General features: G+C 52.8%; 10 protein-coding genes across 10 annotated transcripts; 5 read left to right on the forward strand and 5 right to left on the reverse strand.

Annotated features, from left to right (window-relative positions):
• Positions 1 to 63: 63 nt before the first annotated feature.
• On the forward strand, positions 64 to 3,099 carry J4E93_001303 (uncharacterized protein; the record flags this gene model as incomplete). The annotated part of the gene is made up of 6 exons (XM_049339255.1): positions 64 to 67; positions 354 to 362; positions 396 to 402; positions 470 to 1,803; positions 1,856 to 2,254; positions 2,303 to 3,099. The coding sequence occupies 6 exons, from the start codon at positions 64 to 66 to the stop codon at positions 3,097 to 3,099; spliced, it is 2,550 nt and encodes an 849-aa protein (XP_049203212.1).
• Positions 3,100 to 3,246: 147 nt separating this feature from the next.
• Positions 3,247 to 4,433, reverse strand: J4E93_001304 (uncharacterized protein; the record flags this gene model as incomplete). Its single annotated transcript, XM_049339256.1, has 2 exons — positions 3,247 to 3,733; positions 3,790 to 4,433. The coding sequence occupies 2 exons, from the start codon at positions 4,431 to 4,433 to the stop codon at positions 3,247 to 3,249; spliced, it is 1,131 nt and encodes a 376-aa protein (XP_049203213.1).
• Positions 4,434 to 5,055: 622 nt separating this feature from the next.
• On the reverse strand, positions 5,056 to 7,170 carry J4E93_001305 (uncharacterized protein; the record flags this gene model as incomplete). The annotated part of the gene is made up of 4 exons (XM_049339257.1): positions 5,056 to 5,961; positions 6,011 to 6,766; positions 6,814 to 7,007; positions 7,137 to 7,170. The coding sequence occupies 4 exons, from the start codon at positions 7,168 to 7,170 to the stop codon at positions 5,056 to 5,058; spliced, it is 1,890 nt and encodes a 629-aa protein (XP_049203214.1).
• Positions 7,171 to 8,321: 1,151 nt separating this feature from the next.
• Positions 8,322 to 10,045, forward strand: J4E93_001306 (uncharacterized protein; the record flags this gene model as incomplete). Its single annotated transcript, XM_049339258.1, has 2 exons — positions 8,322 to 8,660; positions 8,720 to 10,045. 2 exons carry the CDS (start codon positions 8,322 to 8,324, stop codon positions 10,043 to 10,045), a joined length of 1,665 nt encoding a protein of 554 aa, XP_049203215.1.
• Positions 10,046 to 12,890: 2,845 nt separating this feature from the next.
• Positions 12,891 to 14,600, reverse strand: J4E93_001307 (uncharacterized protein; the record flags this gene model as incomplete). Its single annotated transcript, XM_049339259.1, has 6 exons — positions 12,891 to 13,005; positions 13,055 to 13,612; positions 13,662 to 13,957; positions 14,007 to 14,275; positions 14,327 to 14,477; positions 14,526 to 14,600. 6 exons carry the CDS (start codon positions 14,598 to 14,600, stop codon positions 12,891 to 12,893), a joined length of 1,464 nt encoding a protein of 487 aa, XP_049203216.1.
• A 1,879-nt stretch (positions 14,601 to 16,479) lies between these two features.
• On the reverse strand, positions 16,480 to 18,218 carry J4E93_001308 (uncharacterized protein; the record flags this gene model as incomplete). The annotated part of the gene is made up of 6 exons (XM_049339260.1): positions 16,480 to 17,213; positions 17,262 to 17,361; positions 17,415 to 17,810; positions 17,857 to 17,917; positions 17,969 to 18,127; positions 18,175 to 18,218. The coding sequence occupies 6 exons, from the start codon at positions 18,216 to 18,218 to the stop codon at positions 16,480 to 16,482; spliced, it is 1,494 nt and encodes a 497-aa protein (XP_049203217.1).
• A 1,242-nt stretch (positions 18,219 to 19,460) lies between these two features.
• J4E93_001309 (uncharacterized protein) lies at positions 19,461 to 20,451 on the forward strand (the record flags this gene model as incomplete). The annotated part of the gene is made up of 8 exons (XM_049339261.1): positions 19,461 to 19,510; positions 19,592 to 19,642; positions 19,695 to 19,712; positions 19,767 to 19,783; positions 19,834 to 19,848; positions 19,901 to 20,022; positions 20,073 to 20,289; positions 20,339 to 20,451. The coding sequence occupies 8 exons, from the start codon at positions 19,461 to 19,463 to the stop codon at positions 20,449 to 20,451; spliced, it is 603 nt and encodes a 200-aa protein (XP_049203218.1).
• A 600-nt stretch (positions 20,452 to 21,051) lies between these two features.
• Positions 21,052 to 21,963, reverse strand: J4E93_001310 (uncharacterized protein; the record flags this gene model as incomplete). The annotated part of the gene is made up of 2 exons (XM_049339262.1): positions 21,052 to 21,646; positions 21,863 to 21,963. The coding sequence occupies 2 exons, from the start codon at positions 21,961 to 21,963 to the stop codon at positions 21,052 to 21,054; spliced, it is 696 nt and encodes a 231-aa protein (XP_049203219.1).
• Positions 21,964 to 23,381: 1,418 nt separating this feature from the next.
• CRP6 (40S ribosomal protein S27) lies at positions 23,382 to 23,588 on the forward strand (the record flags this gene model as incomplete). The annotated part of the gene is made up of 2 exons (XM_049339263.1): positions 23,382 to 23,473; positions 23,528 to 23,588. The coding sequence occupies 2 exons, from the start codon at positions 23,382 to 23,384 to the stop codon at positions 23,586 to 23,588; spliced, it is 153 nt and encodes a 50-aa protein (XP_049203220.1).
• Positions 23,589 to 24,562: 974 nt separating this feature from the next.
• On the forward strand, positions 24,563 to 25,880 carry J4E93_001312 (uncharacterized protein; the record flags this gene model as incomplete). The annotated part of the gene is made up of 2 exons (XM_049339264.1): positions 24,563 to 24,946; positions 25,074 to 25,880. 2 exons carry the CDS (start codon positions 24,563 to 24,565, stop codon positions 25,878 to 25,880), a joined length of 1,191 nt encoding a protein of 396 aa, XP_049203221.1.
• Between the last annotated feature and the right edge of the window lie 493 nt (positions 25,881 to 26,373).

Below are 26,373 nucleotides of genomic sequence, written 5' to 3' on the forward strand. Positions count from 1 at the left end.
TGACCGGGTTCAGCATGAGCGCATTAATTGTACTGGACGCCTTAGGTTTTCTGAACATCTCCAATGTGTGATTGGATGGGCCTGGGGCCGGTGATGTTGGTTTGCTGTCTCAAAGTGAGTCGCACGTGACCTGCATGAATCCGCGCCACTGACGCGTCTACGTCATCGGCGTCCTTGCTTGACAGGCTTCACCCATCGTTCTCCGCAACACTAGTCAACACAGGCAGAAGCGCGCAAAGCCTCCGTCACAACCTCTTCCGCTTTGCCAATCTGCAATTTCTCGTCCTGCATCGGCTATGAGGCATTGCTAATCAGTTCTTGCCCCACAACAGACGCCCGGCATGGATCTTCAGACGGTGTTCGTCGCCAAAGACCATGGCACCAGCCATGTCCAGTCGGTACGTACCTGCGTCCACACCCCGACTTTACTCAAAACGCGTGTACTAACATCCCCTGTCACGAAGTCTAGCGGCCCTTCTTCGTTCGCGTCACTCGCTGCGGCTTTCGTGCCCACGGCCGTGATTGCGACTTTGTACATGGTCGCGTTTGTCCTCATCTGGCGCCGCTTCCCCAAGATTTACTCACCACGCACGTTCATCGGCACAGTACCGGAAAAGGATCGTACGCCATGTTCGAAATCGCCAGGCTACTTCGAATGGGTCCACACCATGAGGACCGTTCCCGACAAGTTTATGCTTTACCACCAGTCGCTTGATTCGTACTTGTTCCTGCGGTTTATGAGGACTCTGATATTCATCTGCGTCGGTGGTGCTGTCATTACCTGGCCTATCCTTCTGCCTGCCAATTATACTGGTGGCGGCAATTCCAAGGAACTCAATCGCGTTGGTATTGGCAATGTGAAGAACAAGGACCATCTCTATGCGCATGCCGTTGTGGCATGGATATTCTTCAGTTTTGTCATGTTCACTGTTGCACGAGAACGCCTATGGCTCATCGGACTGCGACAAGCATGGAATCTGTCAAAGCCGAACGCGAAGAGGCTGTCTTCACGCACTGTGCTCTACCTCTCGGCACCTACCGCGGCTCTCGACGAAGGCAACATGCAGCGGTTCTTCGGCGATGATGCAGTCAGGATCTGGCCAGTTACCAAAGGCGAGAAGCTTGTGTCGCTCGTTTCAGAGAGGAACTCGAAAGTCGAGGAGCTGGAGGGCGCTGAAATGTCCTTGATCTTGAATGTCAACAAGGAAGTTGGGAAGAGCCACAATCGGAACATCAAATATGAACAGCTTCCCAAGCAGATGAAGAAGTCCCTACGACCTACACACAAGTCCAAGACACCAGTCGTTGGCAAGGAAGTTGACAGCATCAGCTATTTCCGAGACCAGATTAAGGAGAAAGAGAATGACATCGAGAAGGCTCGCGAATCGAACGAGACAGCTGAGAGTCTTGGTGGAGCTGCGGCGGTCTTCGTTGAGTTTCGCACCCAGCCCGCGGCTCAGAGAGCCTACCAACAGATCGCATCGTCTGACATTCTGTCTCTCACCCCTCGCTTTGTCGGTACTACGCCCAATGAAGTTATCTGGGCCAACCTGAACCTAGCACCTGCGCGTCGGATATCTCAGAGTGGAGTCGCCATCACCCTAGTCGTCGCTGTCATCATACTTTGGTCCATTCCAGTTGGAGTAGTCGGTGCATTGTCAAACGTTGAATATCTCGCCGAAAATTTTAAATGGCTCGCGTTCCTCAACAAGCTTCCATCCGGACTTATGAGCCTACTTAGTGGTCTCCTACCTTCACTGGCCTTGAGCGCGTTGGCTAGCTACGTACCTAAAATCTTTAGGTGTAAGTGTCCTCCTTTGACCTATATTGCTACCTTCGGGCTGACATAATGCAGACATCTTTACAAAATTCGGAGAGCCGACTAAGACTGTCATTGAGCTGAAGGTGCTCAAGTGGTACTTTGTCTTCCAAGTACTGCAGGTCTTCCTTGTCACCACACTCGCTTCAGGTGCTGCAGCGGTAGTATCGCAAATCGTCAAAGACCCAAGCCGAGTACCACAGCAACTCGCGGAGCGTTTGCCGAGAGCATCAAACACCTATCTCGCGTACTTTATCGTCCAGGCTTTGACCAATGCCCCAAGTAACATACTGAACTACACCGACGTGCTGTCGTATGTTTTTTTCGACAGATTCTTCGATAAGACCCCCCGTCAGAAGTACACTAGCTTCATCACAATGAGAGGTATGGCTTGGGGTAAGCTATTCCCGAAGTACGGCAACTTTGTCGTCATCGGTAAGTCATCTCAGAAGTCACAGACAACCTGTTACTGATCTTTCGCAGCGATCGTTTACTCCTGTATCGCGCCTCTCGTTCTTGGCGTCGCTGCTATCGGTCTTGTGATCTTCTACTGGTGCTACCAGTACCAGCTGTTGTATACCGCGACACCGAAAATCGACACTAAAGGACATGCGTACACGCTTTCTCTGCAGCATCTTCTCACTGGAATCTACATCGCCGAGCTGTGCCTTATCGGTCTCTTCGGTTTACGCGAAGCGACTGGTCCTCTAATCATGCTTGTCGTTCTACTTTTCGCCACCGCCATCTTCAACTATATCACGAACCGTTACTTCGCTCCACTCGAACGATATCTACCCGCGGATCTCGCGCTCGACTCTGAAGACGGTGTGCAGGCACCACTACTGTCTTCGGCAGAGGAAGGCGAATCTGAAGCTCTTCAGCATGCCGAGTCAAGGATCGATCGCGTGAGCGAACGTACGCGTGTGCCGTCCAAGGTCGTTTCGCCTGTCGCTCGTTTCTTACAACCACACGTCTTCGGTAGCTACACTGCCCTGAAGGCTTGGTTGCGCGACGGCGACTTTGACGAAGACGAGGAACCTCAATACAGCGACGAGGACCTGAAGAAAGCCTACCTGAACCCTGCTTTCACGAGTAAGACGCCGGTTGTTTGGTTGGCAAAGGACAGTATTGGCGCGAGTAAGCACGAGATTAGCGAGAACGAGAAGACGGGACTGAAGGCTACCGATCAGGGTGCTTGGATCACGGGGGATGGGAAGTTGAAGTGGAGTGTGGATAATTTCGAGGAGGTCCCTGTGTTCAAGAAGGCTATTAAGTGGTGAGGGCATGAGGAGTGGGTGAGACTGGAGTTAGGGTAGTAAAAGCGTATGCAAAGAGAAAATTCAGGATGGTAATCTCGTAAATTCACGAATACTGCTGTTGCATGTCGCTGCAGACGACATCAGTCGTGACCGCGTACCAATCAACCCCTACTCTTCGTCATCTTCTTCGCCCTCTCGCTGCTCCTCAAAAATCTTCTGCCCCTCCTTCACCAACGCCTCATCATCCTCACCATCATCCTCCACCCCAGCCAGAACAGCAGTCTTCACATACGCCAACTTCTTCACCTCGCTCTCTTCAAACAACTTCATAATCTTCCCGTACACAGGGTTCTTCTTGGGGAAGAACGGCAGACAAGCTAGGTCCTGAGGCGTGAGACTGTACTTGTTCTTGCACTCTGTTTGGTTGATGACGTCGGATGGCTCTTCGGTGAGGTTATCGTCAGTGGCGATGGTGTGTGCGGATATGTATGCGGACCATTTCTGTTTGAGTGTTTTTTCTTTGGTTGGTGCTTCCTTCTTCGTTTTCTCGGGTTTGGCTGAGGTGTCTTTCTTCTCTTTTGTCGGCGCGGACTTGTCGTTCTTCACTGGCTTCATTGGCTTCTCTTCATTCTCAGACTCAGGATCGTATTTATGCCTAAGAGGTCCTGTTAGCCACATCCTCTCTATCAAATATCTCACAGTCAAACTCACTCTGCTTCCCAAATCTCCATTCCCCTCCTAACCACTTCCTCACCACCCCCCTCCACTCCCTCCAAGATCGCCAGTTTCCTGAACCCCAACTCTTTCACGTTCTCCTCGAGGAACAACTTCATCGTCCCGCCGTACAACGGGTTCTTCTTCTCGTACCGCGGCAAAGACATTAGTTCCTCTTTCTTGAGCCCATATTGCTTCAGCGCATCGGTCTGCGTGATGGCCTCTTCCTTGTCGGGTTCCTCCTCTAGCATCTCGCCTTCGACGGTGTGGGATGCGAGCCAGTCCTGCCAGTTCTGCTTGTAAAGCGCTTTGTCGGCTTTGGCTTGCTTCTCGCGAGCTTCCTGGGCGAGGGTCTCGGGGTCTTTCTTTTGGCGCTTGGGTTTGGGGGCGGTTTCGGTGGTGGAAACGTCGTCGTCGTCGTTGTCGGATTCGGCGGTGCGCTTGGGGTTCATGGGGGCCTTCTTTCCTGATACGGTGGTCGCGTTTGGTGCTGCTTTTGTCCTTTTTGTGGGTCCAGGTTTTTTGGGGGTAGCAGTGGAAGTCTTTCTGGGCTTTCGCTTCTTGTCCTCGAAATCCGAGCCTTCAGATGCGGAGGTGTATTTCACCGCTTTGGTTGCGCGGCTGGATTTGCGTGTTGACATTTTCGTTCGTGATGTGGTGGTTGTTATTTGGATATTCTGGACTCGAGAGGAAATAAGTCGTCAAACCGGAGATGGTTGTTAAGAGATTCCGTCGAGAGTGAAGGTTGAAGTAAATTTTCCGGAAAGACGAGAAAGTGAGTGAAGAATCGAAATTGTTTATAGATCGACGACTACCGTAATCTCTCGCGTCTTGCAACAAGAAACGACAAAGCAGGTTTCAAGTTGCAGTGTTCCTGCCGAATCGGATTGGGCAAGTTCAAAGGAGCGCTTGGACTTACGCAGGAGCGGTTGTAAGATTAGGCGCTACGTCATTGCGACGATCGTGCTGCGAAAACCATGTTTTGGTTGCCGTGTTTGCGATAATGTATCTGCCTAGTGCAAGAGGCCGATACCACAATTCAGGAGGTTGTTGTCGATGTAATTCTCGATAAAGTGGTTTCTCTCTTACCTGTGCGTTTTGGCGTTCACCAGTCCTGCAAGTACTAACACGGACACTATGTACATTGAGCCTAGTTTAGGCGCGCAATGAGTTAAGTCAACTGGCATACCTTAGGATGCTGCTGCTTCTTTCTTATCGTGGGAATCAATTGCATTTCCTCAAAATTGCAATGAACTTCCATGTTTAGTCAACGCGCAGACTGTCTATCCTTTCCACAACATCCATGCCATCCACACCCTTGATCAAATCCGCCGCCTTCTCCGCAACAGCATACACCAAGCTGACAATATTTCCTTGTACATGGGTCGGGAAGATACTAGCATCCACCACCCTCAGTCCCTCGACGCCGTGAACTTTTAGCTCCGCATCTACAACACCGCCTTTCTCCTTCGGCAACATGGCACAAGTACCAACGGGATGGTACTCCGTCACCGTACTATTCTGCACAAAGGTCTTGGCTTCTTTCAGTGTTTTCGGCACTGGGCCGGCGGTTTTAGACGTGATGAGATTGCCATCGGTGTCTCGGCGGAGGGTTGAGGCAAGCGGCTCTACGGATGTGAAAGAGATGCAATGAAGGAGCGCTCGGGCCATCATGTCGAGATCGAGGGGATGAGAGAAATACGCTGGGTCGATTATAGGATGCGCAGTTGGGTCGGAGCTGTTAATGTGAATGGTACCACGGGACAGAGAGCGCGTGCTGCATACGCCAATTGTGCACCACATACCCTCTTCCACGGATGGAAATAATTTGGCAGCTGACTCTGGGTTTTGCATCTGCGCGCCTGTGGGTAGCATGACGATTTGACAAACTGCTTCTTTGGGATCGAGGAGCTGGCGACCGAGGAGGGGATCCCGACCTGCAGGATCGGCATCGGGATGCTTACTGCGGAAGTCTTCGAGGAGAGATTGGATGTGCGACTCTGCGTTTGGAAAGTCGGGTTCAATCTTTGCAAGAGAGGCGAAGCCTGTTGTTGTGGGCGCTCCTGCAAATGGACCGGCTTTGTGGGTAATATATGCTTCTAGGGCTTGCTGCATGACAGCTGGGTTCTGGACGAGAGCTTCGGCGGTTGGGTATTCATCTTTCACACCCTGGAGAAGGTCAGTGTATGGAATCAAGCAAAGCAACATATACACTTACCAGCACGAGGCCAGTGGCTGTATGATCGGACAAATTCTCCCCAACGCCTGGAAGATCAACGAGGACGTCGATACCAGCCTTCTCAAGTACAGTAGATGACCCGATTCCGGAGAGTTCTAGAATCTGGGGAGAGTTGACAACCCCGCCGCAGACTATGACCTCTTTGCTCGCCTTCATTGTGTGCGTAGTGCCATCAACGGTGAATTGAACACCGGTGGCCTTGACGCTCTCGGCGGTCTTGTCAAGCTCGATTTTAGAGACCAGCGCATGGGTGACCAGAGTCAGGTTTGACCTGTCCGCGTTGGGCTCATAGTAGTCTCTTGCAGCATAACTTCGTCTGTTGTGCTTGGGGTCAATAGTGTTGAGCTGATTGAAGCCGCCAATCGCCGAACCGGTACGAGGGTCCTTCGCGGGTGAGTATCCAGCGTTTACTACAGTCTTCGGCCAAACGTCCTGACCCCAGGTTACATCTGTTTCTGGGAAGCTGATATGAATTGGCCCAGTGGTTCCACGAAGTGATTTGTCGAGGTATTTGTTGTCGATGCCCTTTCCGAAGGTCTCTGATGCTGGGTGATACGTTTCGAACTTCTTGTAGTAGGCCTTCATATCGTCAAAGGACCAGCCTTTGTTGCCCAACTCTGCCCAGTTGTCCAGATCTTGCTTGGAGGCCATACTGAACATGTTGTAATTGATAGCCGAGCTTCCACCGAGGACTTTGCCTCGTGCCCAGCCGTGCACCCGACCGACTGTTCCCTCCTGCCAGATTGTAAGATGGAGCCAATTGCGGCACATTATGTACTTACCTGAGGGACAGTCTTGTAATCCCAATCATATTGTGGTTTGCCCCAGAGCTGTGTGAACATGTTCGGCGCATCGATCAAGAGGTCGTTCAGTCCATTGCCGCCAGCTTCGAGAATAGCTACAGAAACATTGGGGTCCTCTGTGAGACGAGCTGCGATGACCAAGCCCGCGGTGCCACCTCCAACAACGATGTAGTCTGCAAGTATCGAATAGTTAGTAACGACATATACTGACCAGACGTCCAGGGAGCCTTTCAGATGCAATTCATGCAGATGAAGTGAAGAACACTTTCAATCTTTCTAAGAGCAAAGGAAGGTGTACATACCATATGACTTGCTTGTCAATTCCGCGAGAGACATATTGGGTCAATACCTGTAATGCTTCAGAAAGCCCAAAGACTGCAGGAATGAGACAGGTTATATATGATCGCGTACTTCAGTACTGGAGCAGTGCTTCTTGATATAGGGTACTTTACAAAGGTCTGGAGTGTGAAGTCAAGGCTGATAGCTGCGCGGGGCTGCGCACTACTGTGCCTTTCACAGGCAGTGCTGAATTCTGGGCCGCCACGAAGCTTGTTTGAGGACCATGTCCGAAAATCCTCCAGATCGTAGCCACATACAGTTGTAATAGGCGAGAGTACACCGATGGACCTCGTGCCAGCTTGCTCCAGGCATCCAGTCATTACTGGGCAAACGGCGATACCTAACGGATGGGCCGAGCAATGCATTAGCCTTCGTGGTTGTTCTTTGAGACGTCCGTGTGGGGATCTAGATTGGCGATGGGTTCACGCGGGGTAGTTCTTTGTCGGCCTACCCGTGGTCGTATCTAGGGGAGGATCCATCATTCGTAAGCTGTGTGCATATATACACTCGCATCGCATCACATCACACATGCTAATCGAACCAGCGCCAATATGAGCAAGGTTCAGCTCCGCACGAAGGTTCACCTTACTCCATAAGTCGTGATGTTACGAGAAAGCGACGAGCTGACGCAGCAGAATCCACTTGGTGAGCGGCTGAACAGCCCTATGTAAGCCCTTACATGTGGCTAAGAAGTTAGCCTGATCGTACGCGGGGTAGCTTTGAGGGCTTTTTTGGGCGTTGTCTCGGCCTCGTGATAGCAGATGGCGACGCAGGGCATTGGCGGGATGGAGGCATTGCCAACGCAGCAGCGAAACGGCCCCGCAGGTGCAACGCGTCGCTCAACTCATTGAAGGAGTGCATCGGGGAATTTGACTTATGCAGAGAAATGTGCAGAAAAATTCCGATATAGAGCGCTGCATCTCTTGCACGGGTGTGGTGTTCAGAGCTACTACCGATGTGACGAGTAGGTTCAGACAGCCGTGGTAATTATCTAGACACACGCAATCGACGGCTTTCGACAAGTTGCCCGATTGGGACGATGCCGCGGCTAGGTGCACAGACCCTCAGTCTTCGGATGCTCCACCAAAAAGTTTCTAGAGCTGCAACTTTCGACTTGCGACAACGATCTTCCGCAACTACGTCCGGCCATGCTTACCGAACAATTCGTCGCCGCCATATCGGCATCGACTAAGCCGAACACGGGCGTCACCAAAGATGCGGGTATTTTCGTCCACGAGTTCCAGCCACTCGTTGCCCAAAGACAGGCTCTCAAGAAGAGCGCGTCTGCGCCAAATGGCATAGCTGTGAGCGCCTCACATATCTTCGCTGCGCAGTCGGAGAAGGCGATCGTCCATGTCTACAGCAGAGAAAAGGGCAATCAGGAGGCCCTCGTGCCCTTCCCAGAGAGGATACACAGCATCGCGCTCGCGGCGCAGGACAGCGTGCTCTTGCTGGGGACTGAGAGCGGGCGCATATTAGCTTGGGAGGTCAGTCATGAGTTTGGAATGCTAGGTGTAGTGTGCAACTTCTCTAATACATATCTCAGGTCTGCTCAGGCCGTCTTGTCTCCACGTCCACGTCCCATCTCCAGCCAATCACGAGTATTGTTGTCGACCCGTCTTCCAACTTCTTCCTCTCAGGCTCCTCGGATGCCATGATTCACGTGTGGGCGCTCCCCACGATACTATCATTCTCTCCCGACGCCTCGCGTTCGCCGTTCCAAACCCTCTCCACCCACCGCGGTCCCATATCGTCTATCGCTTGCGGGCACAGCTCGAGCACTGCCAACATCGCCGTGTCAATATCAGAAGACAAGTCTGCTATAGTATGGGACTACCACAATGGGCAAGCTCTGCGGACATATCTGCTGCCTGAGATACCGACTGCAGTCACTCTTGATCCTGCGGACCGGGCATTCTATGTGGCGTACGCTGACGGCAGCTTACAAACCATCGACTTCTACGATGACGTCCAGAAGACTACTTCAACAGACGTCCTTCGAGATAGTGCCTCGTCTCACCGGCCAATTCAGCCGCCGCCGAAGAGCCGGTTCAATGCAGAGTCGCAGAAGCTCGGCGGGGCCCTCTGTCTGAGCCTTAGCTGGGACGGCACAACAATCATCTCGGGCCATGCCAGCGGCAAGATAGCGCTCTGGGATACTGCAAAGTCCAACTATCTTTCTACCCCTGCCAATCTTCCTGGTCCTGTCTCAAACCTTCGATTCCTCCCGCCGACTGGCTTTCCCAACGCACCGGAACCGACTTTTAAGATCCAGGCTATTGTCAAGCCGAAACAAGATGCAGGGCTGACGAGCAGCACAAATGGCCTGATTCCGCCAAACTATACCTTGAACCTGCAGCTGACGGGTCGGCTGCGCAGCACCCACGTTTCTGCCACTGAGAAGAGATCTGCGGGAAGAAGCGCCTTCGAGGAAGCTCTTACGCACTCCAGTTTCCCCGCCAGTATGTTGGAGGAGAGCTTAGCAGAGCTGGACTCGTGGGCTGCTCAGCCCAAGGGCGCTTCAGCCTCGACAGCCGACTTCATGGCGCTGGACGAAGGTAGTGTCACTGCTTCTGATCCCTCAGGCAACGCTCAGCAAGCCGAGGTAAAGGAGTTGAAGAAGCAGCTTGCAAGTCTGCAACGCATCCAAAAAGTTACATTCTCGCAACTTTCAGAACTGCGCGAGGAGAACGACTACTTCAAGGGCCAAGAAAAGAAGAGGGCCGAACGCACCAAAGCACAAGCGAAGAGGAGAATGGGTGCTAACGGCGCAACTCGCAAGCAGACCAACGGGGATGTGGAGATGAACGACGGCACAGACGCCACTTCCGGGTCTGAATCGGATGATACCGATGCAGCTGACGAGTCCTGAGCACCGACGATAGCGGGACTGCGTACAAGGCCACGATACCGACAAAGGTCCCTCGCGATAAGGCGGCTCCTGCGGCATAGAATGGAATAGATGCTGCACATGCTTGCGCCCGCAGTCTTGGTACAAGCGCAGCACTAGACTTCGATATGTAGTACGTTTACGCGTCTAGTGTCTTCATCGCCTAGCAGGTACATCACGACATGGCAAGAGTCCGAAACACCACATCGGAAAACCGCGGCATTGATATCCTTCGCCTACGTTTCCCAGCCGGTGAACTCCGAGACTGCTCATCTCAGACCACCAAGACGAATATTCGTATCCACGGACTTGCTACTGTATCGCGAAAACCACAAACACGCCCAGGTCAAAGTTCTTGAACACCTAGCCAAGCCCTCTTCAAGCCGTCATCACACGGAGCGGGGTAGCCCGTGCAGGTTTCCTCTTCGCAATTGTGCTACTATTGACGAACATGATTGTACTGCGCAAGCACGACGCCGTGTCTTCAATGTCACGCTTGGATCAACGTCAGCTGCACCGCGGGACGAAAAGCCAAGTTCAGAGGCTGCGGCCGGTTTTCGATCACGCAGCTCTTCAACCCGTCCTGCTGTGCTACTGTTCGGCTTACGCCGCAGGTTCATGCTTCATTCCACGGACCTCTCTCTGTTAATGAGCAGCCTTTGGATGAAAGGTGGAGGCAATGTAGTTGGCTGCCGTGAGACACGACCTCATCATCCGGCCGGCAATTGCAAAACCTCGCCTTTCGCTGTGCGTGAGCCGCAAGCTTCACTTTTCTCCGTCGACGAAACAGAGCAAGAGTCAAGGCATGTCTCGAGCGGTGTGAGTATACTCGCATAATGTGTGACCTCGCGCGGGCCCTATACCAGCCGTCCCGCTATAGTGTGGAGCGTGGTTCCTGCTGCACACCTGACTCGCAAGGGCCAAACCAGCCGACTATCGAACTACTACCCACCCTCCCACCGATCCTGCGAACAGCCGTTCCAAGATGCCGCCAACGCAATCCTGTTTGTTTCAACGAACACACACACACACTTTCTTCCCCGGTGGTGGGGAAAAGGCGTACAGAAAAGACGGTGAACGAATAGCGCTATGTGCTTCCCATATGCTCGCTGCCCCTGTACTGTTAAATGCTGTACACCACACACGCACACACATAGACAATAGAACGAGTTCAATATTACAAAAACCCCTGCCTCACCTACTCGCTTCATCCAGCGAACCGCGTATCTTGCATTGAACCCCCGCCACTCGCTTCCGAGATCGTAAACATGACTCTTCTCTGCACCTTTTGTTAGCTTCACTCACTCCCCCTCCATTGAACTTTCTAGAGACTCTCTCTGCCTCGCTTCTCCCATCTCCCCGAAAAAGCAAAACTGTACTTGTATGAGTAATCAACGTCACACACACAAGTTATACCAGGCTAGTCGCGTATGGGGCAACGCGCGTTGCGCGATCCCTGCGAGCACATGCATAATGGTTCGATCTTGCTGCGATGGGAATGGGATGGGTGGACGCGGAGACGGGCGTTTAGACCGTTTATAACATGCAAAGGATCAGAGTACTGCAGTGTAGGGCATGATCGTCCGATGGATTGGGGGCAGGAGAAAAGGGAGTGGAGATAATTTTCCACCCGCCGATCTTATGCGTGCCGAGGCGTGAGAGATGCAACGTGGGGGCTGGATCTTGTTGGGAATAATGATTCGGTATATTGGCTTGGGATTGGGAAGGAATGGTTTGAGATTTGTTCGCCGACGACGGGGTTGAGCGTTGCAAAGAGCCAGACTGGCGGGATACACTATAGTGTGATGAGGTTGCATGGCCTCGGATCTCTTCCTGCTATGCGAATTGCTTCTGCGGCACGCAGGGTGGGCTTCCTTGTTCAGGGTCCATGTCATAGTGGAGTCACATATCCATCACGTCGTCATGTTCGGTAAGTGGGATACCTGGGTTTATATTGGTTTGTTTTTTAACGGTCCTCCTTGTCCATTGTGATGCCAGCAGCGACAAAGCCATCTGCAAAGTGATAGAGGTACCTTGTCCTTGGCCATGGCTACTGTGTGTAGCTTCTGGGACATGGGTTCCTGCAGCCTGAGCTTGCCATATCCTGATCGCACGCAGGCCGAGGTACATCCTGAAGTTGTAGGTTTCTCAACGAAGGTATTCGTGGGGGCTTGCAACAGTTCGTTCAGGCCAAGGGATTGAGGGGCAGACGCAGACGGGTTCTGTGCCGCGATCATGGGTTTTCCAGTGTAGTGGGGCGCGGCAATCACAGTCATGGGAAGACCGCGCATACCGAATAGTGTTTGTATTAAACTGAGAGAAGGTGTATGGTTAAAATATGTCGAAGGTGATCAGTGATCGCTAATAATGCCATGGGAGAAGAGAACAGACAGAAACCAATAAAGATGTTCAACTCTAAAGTCGATCACCCTGAGGCAGATAGTCTTTGGTATTCGTCACGGTCGTAGATCCTTGCGGGTTTGGCTTGTAAGGAAGAAAGAAGGTACAGTACTCCGCCCTCGCTTGATGGAAATAGATCGTGGATGGATGCTAGATTGGAAGCATCTGCGTGTGGCCATATAGCCCGAATGTAGGCACTGTGAGTACCGTCGCTTTTGCATGTGTAGAGGTACTTGGTGATATTCCGAAACAGGTTAAATATGGTATCGGTCGTCATTCGTCGTAAGTGTGCTGAGGCCGTGGAAGGATGATGCAAGATGCCGAGAAAGTAGAGCAAGCTCGATGAACGCCACGCTAGTAGTCGCTAAGATATCGGGAAAGGGCCACCAGTGGAGCGCGGGGATCGAGTTCGGGCGTAGGAAAGTGTTCAGGATGAGTGGGACTTGTGGCGACCTTTACTCCCTATGGAGTACTCGCCGTCCGGACACCATTGCTCGGGTTCAAAGTCGGGATTCATGAAATGCGCAGTGTTGAAGTGGGAACTCGTGCACGTCAGTCTAGGTCAACAGGCATTATCGGGCCGATACTCACTTGCGAAAGATGGACGTTTGAAACGGCTGGACTTGCATCGAAGAGCCAAACCCTGGTTCCAACTCGTACATTGAAGGCCGGAAAGGACCGCCTCTCTCAACGCCCATGGGAGCTCCTCGGTCGATGCTCACAGGTGGCGGTGGGGGGTGTATGGGGAGTGTCACAGGAGGTTGGTCGAGATGTATGCTGTGGTGGCTCGGCGGGTTGTACTGGCTTGCGTTGCTAGAATGGAGTGGTGTAACAAAGTCCAAGTGGGAAGTGCTAACCGGCGTTACAGGCGTCGGCGTCGGGGCGTATGGCTGGACAGGCGTAACCTGAGGATGAGATGTGGGACTGGGGCTGAAGTCGTACGAAAGTGAAGGCCATCGCTGGCCTAGACCGACACCAGAGGGGTACATTCCCGGGATCATGTTCATGACGTCGCCGACATTTGTAGCGGTCGGTATGAATTCGTCAGTGTAGTTGGCTAGGGCAACATGAAGTGGTTGCTGTTGGGGAACAGGCTGGTGCTGGACTTGTGGTATGTCTCCAGCCTTGTATAGGATGTCGTAGTGGCCACTGGGTAGAATTAGTAGACGAAAGATAGTGCCATGCAAGGTGTACTTACGGCCTGTAAAGCAGTCTTAACATGGGCGCACCGGGGATGGGGCGATGGTGGGCGTCTGTTGGTTCTGAGTAGAAGCTGCGGTTGATCTCTTCGCCTGGTGAGCGGTCCAGATACCATACTTCGAGACCAAACCCAGCAGGCTTGATCAGCGCTTCGGCGAGGGCGGCAATACCAACGTTGTCGGCTTCGCACTGAGTGGGTTCGATGAAGTTGGAACAGTATGTTTTGACGTCGCCGTTGTCTACAAAATGCATGAAATCATCTGCGTGCGTCTGCACCCATGCACTGGCTAGGAGCTGGAGGGGGAATTAGCGATTCGAATTATGAGAGATGTAGGATACAAACCTTGACGTAGGTGATGATTGCCATGGACTCGCCCGGGTCGTTGAAAGTACGCAGTAGAATGCTATCGGCTTGGCCATTCATAGCGCGCAGCGATTCGGCGAGCCTGTTCATGAGCTCGAACGCCTCTTCGGCAAAGTCAATCCAAATATCGCGCGAGTAGCCGATATTTGAGAGCAAGTTGCCCAGCGAGTTGAGGCGGCCTTTTTCATGGTCCAGCTTGCTCACGTCGCCCACATGCAGCAAGGCCTCAAAGTAGGTGAAGGCGATTGCTGTTCTTGTTAGCACGGGCAAGCAGCACTAGGAAAGCGATGGGCACTCACCCCGCCATCCACAGTGGCCATCGCCACGGCATGTGCGGAAGTAGGCATATTTGGCGGGCAACGCAGCGGTCTTGACCTGGAAGACGGGATCTGCGGTGGCATATTGCGTCGTGATGGCAGCGCTGCTTTGGCGTTCGCTCACCAGTGGGCCCTTGGGCGGTCAGCGCGCTTGGGCGAATATTGTCGCAGTTCAACTCACAGTGGCTTCGGGCTCGTACTCGCTCGACAGCTTCTGCAGGTGGGCATATTCGTCGTCGGAGGGATACGCGGCCATGTTGAGGTGGGGGTTGCGATGCTGGTGGCCTGGGTGATGGTGGCCAGTGTGATGATTATAGCTCCCGGGAGCAAGGACCGGCGCGCGGATAGCAAACGCTAGGCCACCTTGGTAGTGGTTCTGAGCCGGAACTCCATAGTGGCCCTGGTGTAGGTGTGCATGCGGGTGATGCTGGCTGTGAGGGTGGTAGCCCGTCAACACCGACTGTCTGCTCATCTCGTCCTGCTATTATGCGTGTTTGGGAGTGTGTGTGCGATTGTGTGTAGATTGCCGGCACCGTCCGTTCCCCGCCGTGTGCGCTCCGTTGGCTCCTGGATGGCCGTGGGCGTGACTGGCCTCAGTGGCTAGTAATTGGATGGAAGGATTCCACGACAGATTCGGCAATGCGCAAACGATCTCAGCAACAATTCGCCGGCGGGCTGCTGGCGAGGGCAGCAGCGTCTTTAGTAGGTGCAGAGGCCGGCGGCGGAGGGCTGGAGGCTGTGGTCGTTGCTGTGATACTCACGGGCGTCCAGGGGCACACGCCAATATATGGGAGAGACAGGAGGGGATCTTCGCGCGTGCCAGTGCAATTGAAGCTGCCAGGCACCAAAACAGTCTGCAACACTCTGGTCCAGCCGCTCTGAAACGGCCAATTTCAGTTGCACCGGATACCTGCGAGGGGAGACATGGCAGGGCGCGAGGGCGTACAAGAGGAATGCCACTCCACATAATCAGCGCCAGGGAGCATCGCGCAAAAGCAAGTACTATGAGATGCTCGACAGAGGCCTGCTACATGCTCCAAGACGACCTGGCTAGGCTTGCCCACCAACACCGGGGTGTGATATCGATTTCCGCGCCCACTAGTCTTCATGGGTTAGCATCTGGAGATTGAAGTGCACTCTTGATGCTCCGTCACATCAAACATGGAATCGCCGAGCAAAGAGCCGCGGAAGAATCAGAGTCACGAGACAGCAGGCATGACGACATGGGACCTCTCGCCAGGCGTAGCAAGCCCTCGAGCAGCGCCGCCAACCGGAACAATTGCAAGCCCAGGGCTGGCGTTGCATGCGCCGACGAGCAGAGGCTGTATCACGTCGTCGAGTGCACTCAACACAGCAGCATCGAGGCACCCATGGCGTCGAGCAACATGCCAAGACGACCCTCTGGCGTATTGTTGCAGTGGCCGCCTGCATGGCATGATTCGCTCTGCCGCTCCGTGGCTGGTGGCGCTTCTGCGACAGAAAAAACAAGTGCCCGCACACCCGAGATAAACTCTTGTCAAGTTACCGATCCCACGCCGCGTGCGAGTCAGGGCGGACACGGCGTGGGCGCTGCCATTAGCTGAGAGGCTCGCTTGCAACCCCTCTCCTCGTCTGTGCCCGCTTCCCCGGCGCGCAGTGCCATGGCTGGGAAACCCGCCTGTGATGCGTCTATGTACGAGTGCAGTGAAGCTTCAGATCACCATGCGTCACATCGATAGTCGATTCACGGCCGATAGGCATCGAGATGGCGAGGCGTTAGTTGGCGGCAGGCTACCGCCATGACCGCGCAATCGGGACCTTGGCTAGGTGCCGTGAGAAAACGAGGCCATGTTACATACAGAGGACTTCGCACCGCTGCTGACCTGTGGGTAATTGCACTCGATTGCGTGACCGAACATGTCCGTCGCCCGCCTACTATGTTGAGTCGCCTACCGCTCATGTGCACGGGAACTCTTGCCCGGTGCTACCCGACGAACCAACCCACATCTCCCTCTTGAGCAACCTGACCGCATGTCTCAATTATTTCAGGTCAGAAACGCCTCGGTGACGGTACTGTGCAACTCCCACTCTCCGTGCCCTGCCCGGAAACCCAGTTACAGGTCGTCTTGTGGACCGCGCGCGACCGATGCTGCAAGTCATCCTTTGCTCACTACCCCCGGGAGGCGTCCTGGACCCTTGCCTTTGCCTCGACCAGACTTGCCCCCCATCGAGCTTGAGTTCCAGCCGCTCATGCTTTGAGGCCCGCCACCACCAGGCGTGAACTGCGAACCGCTCTCGTCCGACTTGAAACCATCGCCCTCGTTCAGCACCGTCTGCCATAGGGCTCCGATGGCGCTGCTCCACTCCTTCATCGCTTGCACCCTGTCCATGTCTGTGCTACTCTCAATCTCCACCGTTCCGTTCTGCTGGTTGATCTTGCCGCGCAACCGCTTGTCAACGATTAAGAAGCCTACGATTTCCTGCACTTCGGCAAGAGAGATCTTGAGCTGCTTCGAGATAAAGGCTAGTGTGAAGCGGGTGTAGGGTGCGACAAGCTTGACGACCGCCTTGGTGCGCACATTACGCGTAACTTCGTCAATGTTCTCGGCGATGAACGGATCTTGGAGCAGATCCTGGTTGTTCTGCAGGATCTTCTCATAGCCGTGAATGTCCTCTAGCTGATAGGCGTTGACTAGATCCGTCATAGTGGAGATGCGCGGGTCGTTCTGGTAGGGCTTGGTCTCCTGCGAATCAAACGGATTGATGTCTGAACCCGACAGCATGGTCGCAAGAACCAGGTACTTCAGGACCTGTATTCGTTGGAGCGATCCAGCCTCATCGTAATTCTTGAAACTCTCGAAGAAGTCACTTTGCGCGCCTTTCCAGTTCTCTGCAATTGGTCAGTACTGACTCGATGTCTTCGGCCGATACTACTTGCCTTCGCTCATGTGCATCTTGCCACCACATTCACGGATGATGCCCATAATCTTGGGGTGCGGAACTGCAGACTTGACCTTGAGCGCTCGCTGGTATAGTGCCTATCATAATGTTAGAGATAATGCAGGCAAAGCTCAATGTGGATGGGCCTTACCTTTAGCCGCTTGTTGTTCCGGGTCTCTGCATACATGAGAATTTCCAACGAGTAGACCTCCAATGAATATGTGCCTTTGCTCGGGTCATCTGTTCCATCCTCCCTCTGACAGGCCTTGTGCAACTCCCGGAGCTTCTCCGTAAGCTGACGGTAGTCTTTCCTATCCAACCACAGCCTCGCGAGCTTGATATTTGTCTTTAGCCAGAGCCGCTCGTTGTTGGTGCTTTGGAAGATGTCGAGGGTCAGGGCGTAAAAGTTCTCCATGCAGCGATATGCGTCGGCGTCTTCTGCGGCCTTTTCTATAAAGTCGAGCATGTTGTTGATGGACTTCTCCGAGTAATTGCGCGTGACGGCCGACTTGACGTATGTAAGAAGCTCTTTGTAGTGCTCGACAGCCTGTACATGTCAGCTAGAGGTCTTACTCGGTGATGGCAATATCTACCTTGTCGTAGCGGGCAAGCTTGAACTCGAGCTTTATTGCCTGCTTGAGTCCTTTGAAGCCCCTGCGCATCCGTCAGCACGCATTCGTTCCCCCAGATCTGCATGTTACCTACCAGTCCGACTTCTCTTCTTCTAGCGCGGGCATCCCCAGGAATTCGTCTATGGCTGCCTCGGGGTCGTCGGCCTTTAGCTGCTTCGCATTGTAGTATTTGTTCTCGATATCGACATCGCCGCTTTGCTCGTCATCGTCGTCCTCGTACTCGAAGTCGTACCTACAGCTTGTTAGACGGGATATTGCCAGGATGTCATGGCGACTTACTCCTCCTCGCCGGAGTCTTGCATGAAGTCGTCATCGTCAGACATGGTTGTGGCGTGGGTGATGGTTTAGTTGGATCGCAGTCGTATTCTCAAGTTGGAGTGAGACGCGTGCGTTGTGCTATTAATTCGGTGGATCGAGGTATTTGCGGTGTGGTGTTGTCTGGAGCTCTCGCGACTTGTTTGCCTACGTGAGGCGGCGGTAGGTGCCTGCGGAAGAGCCCCACTTTCGCGGGGCTAAGCTCCCAGACGCAGCCAGCTGCAGTATCCTTGACATGCATCGCAACATTCACTCCATTCTCTCTGAAGGAATGTATCAGGCGGTCTTGAGGCTGCGCGTTCGAATCTCCTACCAACATTGCACAACTACGTCATTACGATCTGTACTTACGATCGATTTGGTTCCTACAGCAATCGGCTCCAAGCCATTTCCCGGCTCCTCCATCTCATCTCCCGGCGCACTGACGCAATGATGAATATAACACTCCGACATTTGAGTAAATCTCCGGTTGTGAACACGAACAGTTATGAAGCCTCAAAGTCGCACAGAGTCTGGACGAGGCTGTGCAATATTCGAGTATAGTGGCGTGCAGTAGGCCTGCGACTGAGGCATTAGACGGCATATGCTAAGTTCGCGACCTTCTTTTTTCGGTCCGGCTTCCAGCTGTGGAGAAGGCTCAGACCCCGGGCATTCTTATCCCAGAATCCCAGATCCATTCTCAACCACTCGCCGTCACTAGCAGATCCCTTAACTCGGTTCACGGTCCTGGCCGTCTTCTTAGTCTCATCGATCAATTCTTCCTTGCTGGTTGTGCACCGAGGTTCTGTCGCTGGCACTTGCTCGCGGCCGTTTCCCCAGGGACACTAATAAGTTTGACAGCTCTCTAAGATGACTTTGGGCGAATATTTGTTTGGCTCAGCCGGCAAACACATCGCCTCGCGTCCGTGTTGGTTGCCAAATGGATAGCGTCAAAGCCGTGGAGTGGTCGCGGAGGTGAGCAGTGCCAATCGACCTTTCGGGCTTAGTCTTAGCGACGTGTGGATCTTCAACTCCATCCATCCATCGCTTGCATCTCCAACCCAGCATCTGGATCCCTCCCGGCTTCCCTCTTACCTCACACATCCTTATCGTCATCCGTTACCAGTCTCCGGTGCGACTCTCGCTCTCGTCCTCACCACATCCGCTGCCACGACCGCGACCGTCGTCCTTTGTTGCACCAACGCGCGCGCGCCTCTCGTCCCTGAGCCGACGACACGACCCAATCGCCGACTCTCCCTCCGACCTTCACGATGCCTATGTGCGGTGGAACAAAGTCTGTGCAGCGCAAGCTGGTGCTTCTGTACGTCTGCTATGGGCGGGGATGCCTCTTTGTTCGCGCGACCGAGGCATGATGCGACAGAACAAGCTAACGTACCTCCAGCGGTGACGGTGCATGCGGCAAGACCTCATTACTTAACGTCTTCACAAGAGGGTATGTAACATCACCATTGCGCCATCTCCGCAGCTTGCTGACTTTCTGGTAGCTACTTTCCAACAGTATAGTGAGTATTGTGCCTGGTATTGAGATACGAACGAGGCTAATGAGGCCCTCTCAGCGAGCCCACAGTATTCGGTAAGGGCGCGCCTCACACTATCTATACACATCGCTAACAATTACTCTAGAGAACTATGTACACGGTTTGTGCGCCTATCTGCAAGTTCTACAAACACGATTGACATGGTGCGACAGACATCTACATCGACAACACACACGTTGAGCTCAGCTTATGGGACACTGCCGGACAAGAAGAATTCGATAGGCTACGATCATTGAGCTACGATGACACGCACGCGATCATGCTCTGCTTTTCGGTACAATCATCCGACACCATTCTATCTGGCTCGCAACTTACACAGCACAGGTCGACTCGCCGGACTCGCTCGAGAACGTAGAAACGAAATGGGTCGGAGAAATAGCCGAAAACTGCCCCGGCGTTAAGCTCGTTCTTGTGGCACTCAAGTGTGATCTGCGGAAGAAGGAGGACGACGACGCCGATGACCAGCAGCCCGAGAAGCCTTGCATCGACTACAACGAGGGTCTGCGCGTCGCGGAGAAGATCAAGGCTCTCCGGTACTTGGGTAAGTCAAGTTACTTCTCGGAATCATGACAGTTATCTGACCGCTTTAGAATGTTCTGCCATGAAGAACAGAGGTGTCAACGAAGCCTTCACTGAAGCCGCCCGCGTCGCTCTGCAAGTCAAGACCAGCAAAGACAAGAGCGGCGGTTGCACAATCCTTTAAGCTATTACAACACTTCCGCCATCGTCCCCGACCGCATTCTGCCACGGACTTCTCGGCCAAATCGAACGCTACATCATCTCTGGATAGACGCGCAACATCCCACCATTCTTGTGATCGCACTTCCGTCCTCAGACTCGCATCGTTTACATCCTTCATATCTTCACCTACTGCTAGTTCTTCGCTTCTGGGAAAAGGTGGCAAACTGTTTGGTGCTGGTCCAAGTCCGGTTGGATAGGACGCATATTCAGGACGGGAGCGCGGATTGGCGAGTAGTGCTCTCTGCATAGACCTTCCCCTCGAACCCCTTCATACTGCTTCGACGCTCTTATACTTTTATTGTACATGTTTGCTCCGGTCTAGCTTCGGCGCTGACTTTCTTCACTTCTTTCCTTTGGTTTGGCGGGGTCTACATGCGGCTATGCTCCCGGCAGCGAGAGCTTCTTGAATAGATGAGCCGAGTTTACTGAACTTTCAGGGCGAGTTGGGTGTCACTTTGGATAGAACACAATCAACAGCTCACGCTCTTCACAGTTCTATCGTTCAACCTAAGTGATGCTGTGCTCGTTGAAAGATGTATTTCCTTTGTCGGATCTCAAGCTGCTAAGAAGCCATAACATCGCCCTCCTCCGCCGAAATCTCTGCCACCTTCTTAACCACCTTCGCTGGCTGTCCCATGACGACACAGAAATCGGGTACATCCTTCGTCACCACGCTCATAGCCCCTACTGTGACTCCCCTGCCAATCGTAACTCCAGGTAGAATAACCACATTACCTCCAATCCAACAATCATCACCAATCACAACCGGCTTCCCATACTCAATATTGTCCCTTCGCGACTGCACCTCAGTCTCATGCGTCGCCGCAAAAATCGACACATTAGGCCCAAACATGCACCGATTCCCAATCGTAACGAGCGAGCAATCCAGAATAGTCAGGTTGAAGTTTGCGTAGAAACGTTTGCCTAGGGAAATGTTGCAGCCGTAGTCGATGTTGAAGGGGGGTTCGATGAAGATCTCATCGTCGGCTACATGGCCGATGATCTGTTTGAGCATCTTCAGGCGTTCGGCGGCGAGGATGTCGAAGCCTTTGCTTGAGTCGGTGGTGGCGGGGTCGGGGAACCAGGTGTTGTATTTGTGGGCGAAGGCGCGGGCTTTGAAGCGGGCGGCGTTTAGGGAGGGGGTGAAGGCGTTGTAGCTAGTTGTGTTAGGGGTTTGTGGTATAGAAGCAGATGCACCTTATACAGGCTTGCAGACTGCATTAGGATAACAATGAGTAAGTGGGAAGACCTGGTGTTGATGTAGGCTTCATGATTTCTAGTCTTTTTCTTTGATAGGGTGGATGTTGACCTCTTGAAAATATTGCATTCAGGTAGTTTGAACTGATCGTAGACAGTAGAATGTGTATACATACAGCATGCCCGAGATCATCTTCTCGTACTCCTCATCCCAGGGTACATGGTTGAGCTTCTTCGCCTTCTCTATCTCTTGTGTGTTCTTTTGTTGTGCCGCCATATTAAGACACAGATTTTCAGTGAATTGAATGAATTACTTGTTCTTCACTCTTTGTTGTTTCCTCGTCGTACTTATAGTAGTCGCAGCTTCCAGCTATACGACGTACGACGAGAGCTTGGAAATGACGCTAAGTGGGGTAAAAGGGAAGTCACCCCAGATGCAATGGGGCAATACCTCGCACTTTAGCGCTCAGTCGAGCTCAGCTGGACCAAATGACCACACAGAAAGTCTGCGATTGCTGTTCTCACATCCCTGGTCAAAAGCAGAGTGCTCCACAGATTTGACGGCACGACTTCTGACCAGTCAGAGCTCTCCCGAACTTTTGCCTTGGGCAGCTCCTTTGTGTCGTGTGCTTGGATACATCATACCCGGAATCGGTCCGATTGGGACATGACCGTTTACTTGTGGTTTTGGAGGTGCACTCTGCTAGTCGGAGGTGGAAGGTTGACGGTACGGTAGCTGCATGCAGGCCAATTGCACCTGTTCACTTCATTTCGACGTTGTAAATTGAAAAAAGGTCCTGAAGAAAGGGTTTGTCAGCAATTAGCTGCTTAACTATACTTGAGGATGAGCGGCCAAGGTCCACGCACGGGTGGCTTGAGTGTGCGTCGCATATTGCAGAATACATAGTATTGATCTTAACAAGTGGATAGCGTCGAAGGTAGTGTATACGTCTACTCTTACACACTCTTTGTACAATGCATCATGAATTGTAGCCACCCCTAATGGCGGTCTGCTTATGCTTAGTTCACGTGGACATTTATTTTGCCGCTCTGGGGCGAGCTTTCGTCATAGACTGGACAACACGCAGCACAACAACACCAATGTTCCGTAGTGCAATGAAAGAACAGCAGTGTGCAAGAAAAGACTAAAATTTTGCAAAGCATCGTGAAACTATGTTGATCCGGGGAAGTGAAAAGGTATGGAAGTCCTCTGGAGTGTGCACGGGCCGCCAAGATCCACTAGCGCAGCTCGCTTGGTGCACAATGGTCGATTGAGAATTCCGAGCAACCCCCCCTTCTACTACGTGACTTTCGCGCCCGATTCATCGACAAGCCATCAACGACAATCAACCAAACCAAAAGACTCTCCATAAATCGTCAAAATGGTGAGTTCGAGTTCCCGAGGGTCTGGAGGGCCGCGCGAGAGGATTCTGAGCAGGCACACGAGATGCCCGGAGTTTGCCACAGCATCTTCAATTCGCAGCCTCTCGCCGCCTCGCCCTGCGCAAAAGTTATCTCAATGAGGACTCTGGACTAACAGTATCCCAGGTTCTCGCAGTTGACCTTCTCAACCCCTCCCCGGCCGCGTACGCATACATTCCCGCCCTTTCGCCTCCGACCTGCGACTGACAAGCATATAGTGAGGCCCGCAAGCACAAGCTCAAGACCCTCGTGCCCGCTCCCCGCTCCTTCTTCATGGACGTCAAGTGCCCCGGATGCTTCACCATCACCACCGTCTTCTCGCACGCCAACACAGTCGTCGTCTGCCAGGGCTGCTCGCAGGTCCTGTAAGTTTGGGACAAATGGATATGGATACAGGGCATGGGCTAACGCATTCACAGGTGCCAGCCCACTGGTGGCAAGGCGCGGTTGACCGAGGGCTGCTCTTTCCGAAGGAAGTAGACGATTCGTCGATGTGATGACAGCGGGGATTGATGGGTTACGATGACGACTATCATGGCTTAGGGGTGTAGATCTCATTGGCGCCGATCGACTCGACCGCAGGATAGAAGAGGGATCTTTCGACTCGAGTCAATGCAAAAGTCACAAAAACGGGAGTTCCGGATATCTCAGCGCTGATGGACCACCCTTTTCCTCGAATCTATTTCCTTTTGTTCGGCATGGTCTTTCAGCTTTCATGTACATGCATGTGGGAGGAGAGATAGCATTTCAGAGCCTTTGGATCAGTCGTCCGAGGTGAGGACCGGCTTGCAATCGAGGATACCTACGCATGCTAGCGGTCCTTTGTAAATCAAGCGTCAATTCCTCACATTCGTTTGGCGTACGAACAAGTGATTCAAACCTATCTTGTGAACAACGTGTACACGCAGGGCCATGTCTGTGTATTATACACTGACTTTATTACGTTCCGTCTACACTAAACACCAGGTCGTATACGGGTACTGTACCACCCCGCGTGGAATGGAACGGTCACAACTTACTAGTATCGCAAAGAGACTTGCTTCTTACCTAGAGAAGAAGGACATCATTCTTGGCAGAATGATTCTGCTCTCCAAGTGGGGAAGTATGGCCGAGACCCCTACCCAGTTCATAGCACCTTCCCTACAAGCAGCCACATGACGAGCAAAACGCCGACCTCCGCCAACTTCAAGATTCCTACATAATAGTCGTCGATACAGCCACTTTGTCTTAAAGACCAGGAGACAACGCCGCTGCATAACCGTTCGCCTAAAGTGCTTATTTCAATTAACGATTGGACACGAGTCGAGAGCAAGCCACCCCACGTCATCGTCAATACTTCCACTCGCCTTCTCGTTCGCTCGCGCATCCGCGGCTCACGGTTCGACAGCCACTAAAATAAATCAGTGGACAATCACAAGATCAATAAATAAACATTTGCAAGCGCGTCGTTCAAAATGCCCACCTCATCCACCGCAGGCGCGGCAGCTCCAACCAACCCCCACCCCATCCCTCTGACGGAATCCGAAGTTTTGATCCGCGGTTTCCTCGCCGCCAACCCGGATCTCTGCGACGATAAATCGAACCCCATCGAGATAATGACGGATCGTTTTACGAACCAGGAATGGAAAGCGCAAATTGATCAGACGATTAAGGATGTCTTGAAAGAGGTGGAGAGTGGAGAGAGGGCGAAGAAGGTTTACGAGGGCCCGCGGATGAGGAATGGAGATGAGGCGCTGAAGGAGTTGGCTAAGACGGTGGATCACACGGTACTCAAGTTGGACGCGACGACAAAGACGATCGATGGGCTTTGCGCCGAGGCAAGGACGGAGAACTTCAAGGTATGTGTTACCGCAGGTTTGAGGGTGTTTATTCGGGATGAGGCACAGTCGCACCCTTAGAGTTTGGAGCTGGGACACGTGCTTCACTTCATCGCCCCCGAGAAAACCAAGCTGACGAGATTCCCAGTCTGTCTGTGTGCGCCTGAACTACGTCCAACGCTGTGTCTCCAACCTCAAGGGCACAGACGTGCTCGTAGCTTGTGTTGTAGGCTTCCACGAAGGAACTCAAGACACGTTATACAAGCTGCAAGAAGCTCGTGCCGCCGTAGCAGCGGGCGCAAGGGAACTCGATGTCGTCCTCAACTACTCCCTCCTCACCAAGCACAACCGACGTAATTCTCCACCGTTAGAGCGTGCTCGTGACTCAGCAATCGACAGCATCACCGCTGCCAACACGGCCAAGAATGCCGGAAGCAGCTCAGCCAGCGACTTTAGCGAGGAAGACACAGACGATATCCCAGACTACAGCGCCATTTACAGAGAATTGGCCAGCATAAGAAGCCTCTGCCCTGCCCCCACAACACTCAAACTGATCCTCGAAACTTCGCAATTGACCTCCGCGCAAATCCTCGCTGCATCTCATCTTGCTGCAGCAGCTAGCTTCGACTTCATCAAGACATCTACTGGCTTCAACGGACCGGGCGCTAACCTGCCCAACGTGCAGCTCATGGTAGCCGCGGCAGAGTACCTCGCATCGGCCAAAATAGGCAAGAAGAAGATGGAGGTCAAGGCGAGTGGTGGAGTCAGGGACCTGGACACGGCAGTCAAGATGCTGGAGGCTGGCGCGACGAGGCTGGGAACTAGTTCTGGGTTGTGGATTATGCAGGAGGCGCGGGCCAAGGTGGGTGAGGAGAGGGTTGCGGCTGGGCTGTCGTTGGAGGGGAAGAGACCTAGTCCGCAGACGCGGTTGTATACTGATGACTCTGAGTACTAGAATCGTTCAATAGGAAAGAGTACATTGAGGCATATTGATCGAAAGCTTGCGTTGTGAGAACGTATCTACACCTGTTGATTGCTTAGTTGCAATGTGTGCATGCTGTAGGATAAAGACACGCGCAGTATTAGGATCGTCAATATTTTTGTACAAAATGCAGCGAGCTGATCAAACGTTATGCAAATAGCTTGGGCTTTGCCAACAACATAGCCACAGGGCAGACATCGTTGCAAGATCATCAGTCAGACCACCTCATACAAGAAGAAAACTAAACAGGTCGGGAGCCTACATTAACGTTAGGTCACCTACTTTGCATGTTTTTATCTTGATGTAGGCTCCACAGTGTTCGGATTTTTCCATGAATGAGGTGAGACTGGCACCTCATACAAGAAAGAACTGAGTAGGCCTGCAGCCTACACTAGGACAACAACGAGTAAATGATAAGACGTAGCATCAATGTAGGCTCCAGGGTGTTGTGAGATCCTACAAACTG

Source organism: Alternaria ventricosa (assembly GCF_023758065.1).
Source record: "Alternaria ventricosa strain BMP 2768 chromosome Unknown scaffold_2, whole genome shotgun sequence".
Lineage (NCBI taxonomy): Eukaryota > Fungi > Ascomycota > Dothideomycetes > Pleosporales > Pleosporaceae > Alternaria > Alternaria ventricosa.